The sequence below is a fragment of the Neoarius graeffei genome, chromosome 14 (assembly GCF_027579695.1).
Source record: "Neoarius graeffei isolate fNeoGra1 chromosome 14, fNeoGra1.pri, whole genome shotgun sequence".
In the NCBI taxonomy this organism is placed as follows: domain Eukaryota; kingdom Metazoa; phylum Chordata; class Actinopteri; order Siluriformes; family Ariidae; genus Neoarius; species Neoarius graeffei.
Window position 1 is genome coordinate 67772426 of NC_083582.1, and position 7837 is coordinate 67780262.

Consider the following 7837-nt stretch of genomic DNA (forward strand, 5'->3'; position numbering starts at 1 on the left):
CCCCTTTCCCCTCCTCTGCTCTCCCCCACCTGTGCTCCCTTTCCTTTTGACACTCCTGTTGTCTGTTTGTGTTTCTTTTCTTTCTTTCGTTCTTTTTTTTTTGGGAATGTGTGCTACTGGATAAAAGGAGGGGTGACTCTGGAGGCTGAACACCCAAAAACAAGCCACGTAATGATCCAACCAATCAAATAATAGTAATAATAATTCAATTTAAAAAAAAAAAAAATCCAAACCTAAATAACCCCCCAAAAAACAAACCAAAAAAAAAAAAACCAAAATAATGCATGAATCAATTGAGTAGGCCACTGACACAAAGCAACAAATTCTGCCTTAAACAGCAAAAACATCATCAAAAGTTTCTTCCTTTTATCGTCAGAGTCGATAAAGACACCTATTATCCAGCAAGTGGCCGAGGCAGGACATCCCATCTCATTCTCTCCCAATCCCCATTTTCTTTTCCTTTATTTGCATTCGTTTTGTTTGCAAGCAAAAGAATCTCACGCACGACCCTTCCCCTTCACTAAAGAGTGATCATTTCCTCATATCCATTCTTCCCTGATTTGTTTTCATCCCATGATTATTATTTGAAAAAGAGGCGAGGCCTGGCTCTCCCTGACTCTCGTCTATTAGGAAAGAAAACAAACTTAAAAAAAAAAAGAAAAGAAAGTGAAACTCTCTCTGAGTGGTGACTATGTTTGCTCTATTGCAGTAGTTCCATCGAGCCCTACCATGGCAGCCTCTTCGGTCAGCCTCTCTTCAAACTGTAGCAGTACACACGGCATTTTCTCATTCTCACCTGCCAATGTCATCTCTGCAGTGAAACAAAAGAGCGCCTTTGCCCCCGTTGTCAGGCCCCAAGCATCTCCACCTCCTTCTTGCACCAGTGCAAATGGCAATGGACTTCAAGGTGAGAGCCGCCTCCCTCCTTTTATGACGCCGCATTGCTGCCTCACTCTTTGGCTCTCTTGAAAATGCCCCTTTGGTTGCTGCCATGCTGCTTTTCCAACATGGCTGCCTGTATTAATTATATATGTGTTGTGTGTGGATGGGTGAATTGAATGAACAAACGAACACATGGATGAATGACTTATAGGAATCACGCATGCAGGCATGTAGCATGAATGTGCACGTCTGGTTTTTATGTATCAGTTTATTTGTCTAACATTAACGATTGAGTGGAGTCAAACTCACGTCTCACGAGACTTTGACTCTCAGCAGGTTTGGCATAGTTGAATCCGAATCGGTGTCCTGGTTTGCCAGGACTGAATTCCCAATCCGAAGAAGTCTTAAAGGAGAACTGAAGGCGGATTTTTTATCATCAAAATTCTATTTCTCTCATTTTATTAAATATCGGAACGCATGTTTGATCGCTATTTTGTCGCTGCTATAGCAAGTTATGAGTGTTTGAAATATGCTCCGTAATATATCAGTCCGTATGTCAGAGCGACGGCCGTAAACGAGATTCGTCGAGACCTGTGCGAGACATCGTAGGACGGAAGTAAAACGTACAGCGCAAATCAAAGTGACCGACATCTGCCGACGTTGTCAAAAGACGCGCGCGGCCTCTTTCGAATGCTGACGCAATCAAGCCGGAAGTTTTGTTTGTTTTAATAGCAATCAGGAAAGTTTGTAAAAAGTCGGCAGTAATCGTCATTTAAACTCGTTTTTGTGCAATACTTCGTTTGGAAAACAGTTTTCAAAATGGCGGCACCGACACCTGGCTGACACTTGACGTTTTGAAGTCTCGCACAAGTCTCGTGAAGATCGCGCGGATAAGCGACGCCTGCCGTGGACCGAACGAACTAAATTCAACATGGCTAAAAAATGAATAGGCCGATAAGTATAATGTTTAATTGCGATTCGTTGCCGATACGAGTCACGATACAAGGTTACTAAAACCGAAAGCGTAATTGAATAACACGTTAATTAAGAAATAAAGCAAGCATGGCTTCAGTTCTCCTTTAACGCAAACAAGTCGTTTAAAATGCCACGGCCATTCGACGGATGTGTTATCCACCCTCTTCTATGCATGAAACGAATATTATATTAACAGATTCCCTGATGTCTTGAACTGACCTCACCAGGTGTCCTAGGTCCACAAACAATGGGAACAAGGACTGTGTGTGAAGTCTGCCACGTAGCGTAGCACTCGAATGGATCCTGAATGAAAGATCACTACATTCCCGGCCTTGAGAAAGCACAAACACACTCGTCAGAGTCCTCGCTGTTTCCTATGACTATTGTAGCTGGTTAAAAATGTATTTTTTTCCACTGTAGTTATGAAAACAATGGGTCTTATAGCTTATATGGTGCTCACAGAGCAGACGCATTAAGATTTCATAAAGAGGCATTGAGCTTTGGCTTCCTGTGCCAGGAGAGTGAGACATTGTTTTGATGAACACTGTAATGTGAGGCGGTGTTCAGAAGTCGGCACGATAACAGAAAGGAACAGTTGTGAAATCCGCGGCAGGACAGCGTCATTCAGCAAATTAACGACTTCCCGAGCCTGTTGAGCCCGCTTGTATTTCCTCTTCGTCAAGGCCGACTTGTTTGCTTTGAAAACATGTTTTAGCCATAGTGTGTGCATCCAAGATTAATAATGTTAGAGCTAATGAACTGGGAAATTAAAGTTCATGCTGCTACATGCATCCACTTATTAATATGTGGTTTGCAGAAATTAATGAGGAATGCCATGGCACTGGGTGCTTAGGCAAACTTAAAAGCACTTCAACCATGACTCTACAAAGTAGCTAAAGGATGTTTTTATTTCGAAGGGGGGGAAAAAAAAATTCCAGGCAGTTCACTAGCCACCTAATTGTGGAAATAGGTAGAGTTCATAAATCTTAGTGCTCTCTCTTCATCATACCAGAAAAGCTCTGTAGCGTGCTGGGATCCTGTGATTTCTTTCTTTATCCACGCTTTAGATCTCTAATAAGGAAAACAGATGTTGCGTTGCAAATGGTGGCCTTGAACAAGGAAGGAAAGATGGGTGAGTTTTTCAATTTAGGTAAAGCCGAGAGGAATGCTGGCTAGCGCTGGCGAGAGAACGAAAGACTCGGCTCGGTGACATTAGCCGAAGTGACCGTGTTGTTTCTCAGCTGTCAACATGGACCTTCCCTCGGGAGTCTGGGCTCTCTGATGGCCATTAACAAAACGCTAAAAGAAATCTCACACATGTGGGAGCGGGGATACTTTCTCCTCAAAATGTCAGAAAGCACCTCATTTAAAATGGTGAAGGCTTTCTGGCGTGTCTTGTTGGGAAGAAAAAAAAAGAAAGAAACGTTCCCACAAATGCCCCTTTTGCTGATAAAATGCTCGACGTGACAGTCTTTCAAACACAACTTGCACTTTCTTCAACCGTGCCATGCCTCGTCAGTCAAAGTGTTCCTCCAAACGGGACGGAAATACCCTGCTTTCTTTATCTTACTTGCAGTATTTATAGCTATCAAGGACTAAAATTATTTCTCTCTTCTTTCCTGTCTGTAGCTATGTCCGGACTGGTGGTCCCTCCCATGTAAATTGCACTTCCACCTCTTGTAAAGCAGCAGCAGCAGCAGCAGCAGCGTCTGTGCAGTGATCCTCGGGGTACGCCACAGAACGCTCTCCTGAAACGACCGGCATCCGTCATGAAGTTATTCAACAACTACGTGTAATTCCGAGGAAGGAAAAAAAAAGACTTTGTTTTAAAGATTTTATTCAGACTAATGTAAATTGACATGCAAGAAACTTTGTCATGAACATTTGAAATTTATTGACTGAATTTCTTGTCATATTTTCACGTTTCTCTGTCTTGAAGAAAAAAAAAAATCACGGAAAGGAAAAAAACCCGCCTATTTTGTATAAACCTTTGTGGTTCGATCTTGGCTAGATCTTGTTATGTGTGGGGAGCAACTTTGTGGATATGCCATTTGACGAAAAACACACTGAAATGTCTCTGAATGTTTCTTTTTCGAGTGATGCGCAGCCGTCGCACATCTCTATAATGTGAAGTCATTTTTTTTCGTTCATTATTTTTTGCTTTTTTTTTTTTCTTCTTCTTCTCTCGTTTTCTTTCTTTTGATTTGTGGTGAGAAAAATAGGGGCCAAGCCAATACTGCAGAGCCAACAAACTGGAAATAACATAACCTGAAACATATGATTTATAAAATGTAAAGATTAAAAGTGAATACGAGTGAACGGGGAGGAACAGGCAGAGGAGATGTTATCACGCATACTTCATCGAAAACGGACTTTGTAACTTATTGTAGGTAGAAATTGTAACTTTGATATCGCAAAATTTCTCTTGCCTTCAAAAAGCACACTAACAGAGACGAGATGCTACTGTCTGTTGGTTAAAAAAATAAAAAAAAAATAAGAAAACGAAGGAAAATACTTCTTCCACTGCTAAAGCTTCCTGTAAAGCAAGTGTGATCTGCAATGTTTTTCAACTTTTTGCTAGCACTGTATACTATTGCATTCTTAGGCTACTGTGGAGTCTATGTTTCTTGTACCAGAAAGTTGTCCTTTTACTTCTAGCTCCTTATTCCCTAATGTGTTTTGTATGTGGTTATACAATTGTAGACTTTTGTGATTTTGCCAAAGTTGTAGCTAAATATTTATACACTTGTCTTGAATTTTTTCCAGATCCACTTAAATATTTAGTACAGAGTTTTATTCCTACTAAAACAGCTAGGAGTAAAATAGTCTTATACATTGCAACACTTTCACACAAACACTTGCGATCACTAAGGGGTTTTTTGTAACATATCAATTATAAATATTGTATTTATCTTTGAAATTTTTTGTATATTGCTTTCCATTCTTTTATTTGAGCTCATATGTAATGTTTATTATAGCCAATATTGTGATGCAACACAGAATGTTAATGCCAAGACCAGTTGCCGCCATTTTTTTTTATTTTTTTTGTGTGTGTATCGGTAGATTGCAATGTCGACACATTTTTATTTGTATTTTTTTATTACGTCATCAAAAATTCCATCGTTTCATTTGTTTTCATTTCATTCTGAGCGACAGTTAAATCCATCGTTTATTTTTGTATTAATTTTTAAATTATCTGAACATTTTTTTTTTTTAAATAAACCTGTTTGTTGTATAGTCAAATAAATTGTTTGTGACACATGGCTGTAATAATATTAGTAGAATATGTGCATGTCAAGCAGCCCCAGGGGGGAAGATTCAATTGTGGTTGTAAATTTTGTTTTTGTAGAATGTAAAAAGTCACATTTTTACTTGCCACCCATGACTTTGCCACATTATAGCTCAACCATGTTTACAGGGAACAAAGGAACAACACACACACACACACACACACATAAAAGAAAGAATGAAAGATTTCACAAAAATGAATCAAAAGAAAGGGAAAAAAAATCAGGAATGGACGCATACATACGTCAGTCACTACTGTTTATTAAAATATGTCGGGGAAAGAAAAAAAGGAAAAAAAAACCCAACCTCCGTCCAAGCCTTTCGACTGAATCTCTTGAGAGTAACCTTTCTGCTGTTTTAATAAGAACCCATCCACCACAAAGCCAATCATTACCATTCAAATAATCAATGGTGTAAAAAGCACAAGCCTTTTTTTTACTAAAATAAAAAAGTGATTATTGTGACCCCTCATCTTTTGGACTATTTTGTCAGTTTCCTTTCTCTGTTTTTTTTTTTTTTTTTGGAAACATTGAATTTGCTGTACTCCCTCAAGTAAGACTGATAATCCAAGGGGAAAAAATAAATAAAAAGGTTAGATTTTTGTATCATATACGTATATGAAGAGCCGAGATTAAGATCTTCTATATTGTACATGTCATTTTGTAATTACGCCATGATACAGCAGCATAGTAGCTAATCATATCAGTTAACCAGTCCGCATAATCCCTTCTTCTTCTCTCCCAATCAGTTTGATTTGCCTAGCTGTGCCAAAATCAGCAAACAAGTTTTTTTTTCCTTTCTTTTTTTTTTCTTTGCACTTAACACTTTGTAAATCTCCTGTTGTACTGTTAAGTAGTCTGTTTCAAACCAAAAGGGGATGTTCCCTCTTGGCAATCTGCACACAAGTTTCCTTTAGCAGCAGGAAGCAAGGGCAGCTGTAGAAGGGAATGAGTGATGAATGTGCAATGCATTTGCTTTGTGATAGCTCAACAAAGCTTAGCTAAGTGGAGGAGCTGGGGAAGTCACCTTGAAAGTGAGAGGAACCCAAGGTTACATGAAGTGTATTTGTGAATATCGTCATTACTGCAACCTGGTTTTTTGTGTTTTTTAGCCTAATTAGACCATGCACTCAGTGTTTTATTGCCATTAGTCTGAAGATTTCAGTAAATTGTAGATTGACTCTGTAAGGGGAAAATACTATTTTTGTTTCATGTATACATTTTTTTTATGTTTATGTAAACATTTCTACATTTTACTGTACAAAGATGTTCATTTTACACAATATTTAATTAAAGTATTTCTTGTCTGTGACTGGCTCCTCCATGTAATCGTAATTTTTTTTTTTTTTTTTTAAATCTCCCCGGGGCGGCACGGTGGTGTAGTGGTTAGCGCTGTCGCCTCACAGCAAGAAGGTCCGGGTTCGAGCCCCGTGGCCGGCGAGGGCCTTTCTGTGCGGAGTTTGCATGTTCTCCCCGTGTCCGCGTGGGTTTCCTCCGGGTGCTCCGGTTTCCCCCACAGTCCAAAGACATGCAGGTTAGGTTAACTGGTGGCTCTAAATTGACCATAGGTGTGAGTGTGAATGGTTGTCTGTGTCTATGGTGGGATTTACATTAGACCGTATCAACGGATCATCAGAGTAACGTTTTTAAAATGATTAACGTGCACACAGCAACGCCAATACACGGATACGCTCGGCTCCGCAGGCATCCTGCGCTCCAAATCACTCCGCCCTGAACAGCGAGTGCCCTCTGGAGGGTGCGCACTCCGGCCCTGCGCAGCTCACAGAGCGCGCGAGTGAAGCGCACGAGCAGTGATTCGGGACTGAGCCACTGTGTGTGTGATCTCAGTGCATATCGGGCATGCGCGTCACTCACCACTTGCAAGTGGAAGGATGGCAAGCCTAAAGACAATCATAACTACACAATGGGCAGTATTTGCATCAGTATTTGCAGTATTTTCATACTTTTATACTCTTTAATGAAAGGTGATACAAGGCGGAAGTCCGCGCCGTTTTTCAGCAGTCGCGTCACATGACCAACGCCAGCGAATCAGGAAGGTGGATGTCACAGTAACGCTGTCCAATGACGACGTCAGCTAGAGCTCAGCACAGCGTATCCGCGTATTCTCAATGTTTACACAGCACCGGAGCTGACACGATCTGGATTGAATACGTGGACCCTGGCGGATTCCCGTTTCCCGGCGTTTCCAGGTGTTTTAATGTAAACGGACAGTGCATCCGCGAAGAAAACGAGACAGATACGGTCTAATGTAAACTTGGCCTATGCGTCAGCCCTGTGATGACCTGGCGACTTGTCCAGGGTGTACCCCGCCTTTCGCCTGTAGTCAGCTGGGATAGGCTCCAGCTTGCCTGCGACCCTGTAGAACAGGATAAAGCGGCTAGAGATAATGAGATGAGATGAAATCTCCCCCTTTGTCGTGTTTAAAGATATGAGTACCACTTCAGGCTTTTTTTTTAAGACCTAAGATACACACGAGTGCACAAAATACAACTTTGATACACATGTGCTTTTGATCCGCCTCTCTTTGATATTTCAGTTTCTCCAAACCAGATAATTACATGATGGTCGGAGATGTTTTACCGAGATAAAACTTTAATGAAGGATATTTAACAGTTATTCGACGACATCGAGTCGTACATGAGCTGATAGCCGACGAGGTGCGTGGGGCCGAG

The 7837-nt window shown here is 40.8% G+C and overlaps 1 protein-coding gene across 14 annotated transcripts in view; it reads left to right on the forward strand.

Annotated features, from left to right (window-relative positions):
• ebf3a (EBF transcription factor 3a) overlaps positions 1 to 5609 on the forward strand; it is a 142756-nt gene extending 137147 nt beyond the window's left edge. For 8 of the 14 annotated variants that reach the window (XM_060940256.1, XM_060940258.1, XM_060940257.1 and 5 more), the window contains exons 15-16: positions 710 to 907; positions 3487 to 5609. In XM_060940256.1, coding sequence (XP_060796239.1) covers positions 710 to 907; positions 3487 to 3518 — 230 coding nt within the window. In that variant the 3' untranslated portion in view covers positions 3519 to 5609. The remainder of the gene's footprint in view (positions 1 to 709; positions 908 to 3486) is intronic. The other 6 variants (XM_060940262.1, XM_060940263.1, XM_060940268.1 and 3 more) reach the window with 2 other exon arrangements.
• Positions 5610 to 7837: the final 2228 nt, after the last annotated feature.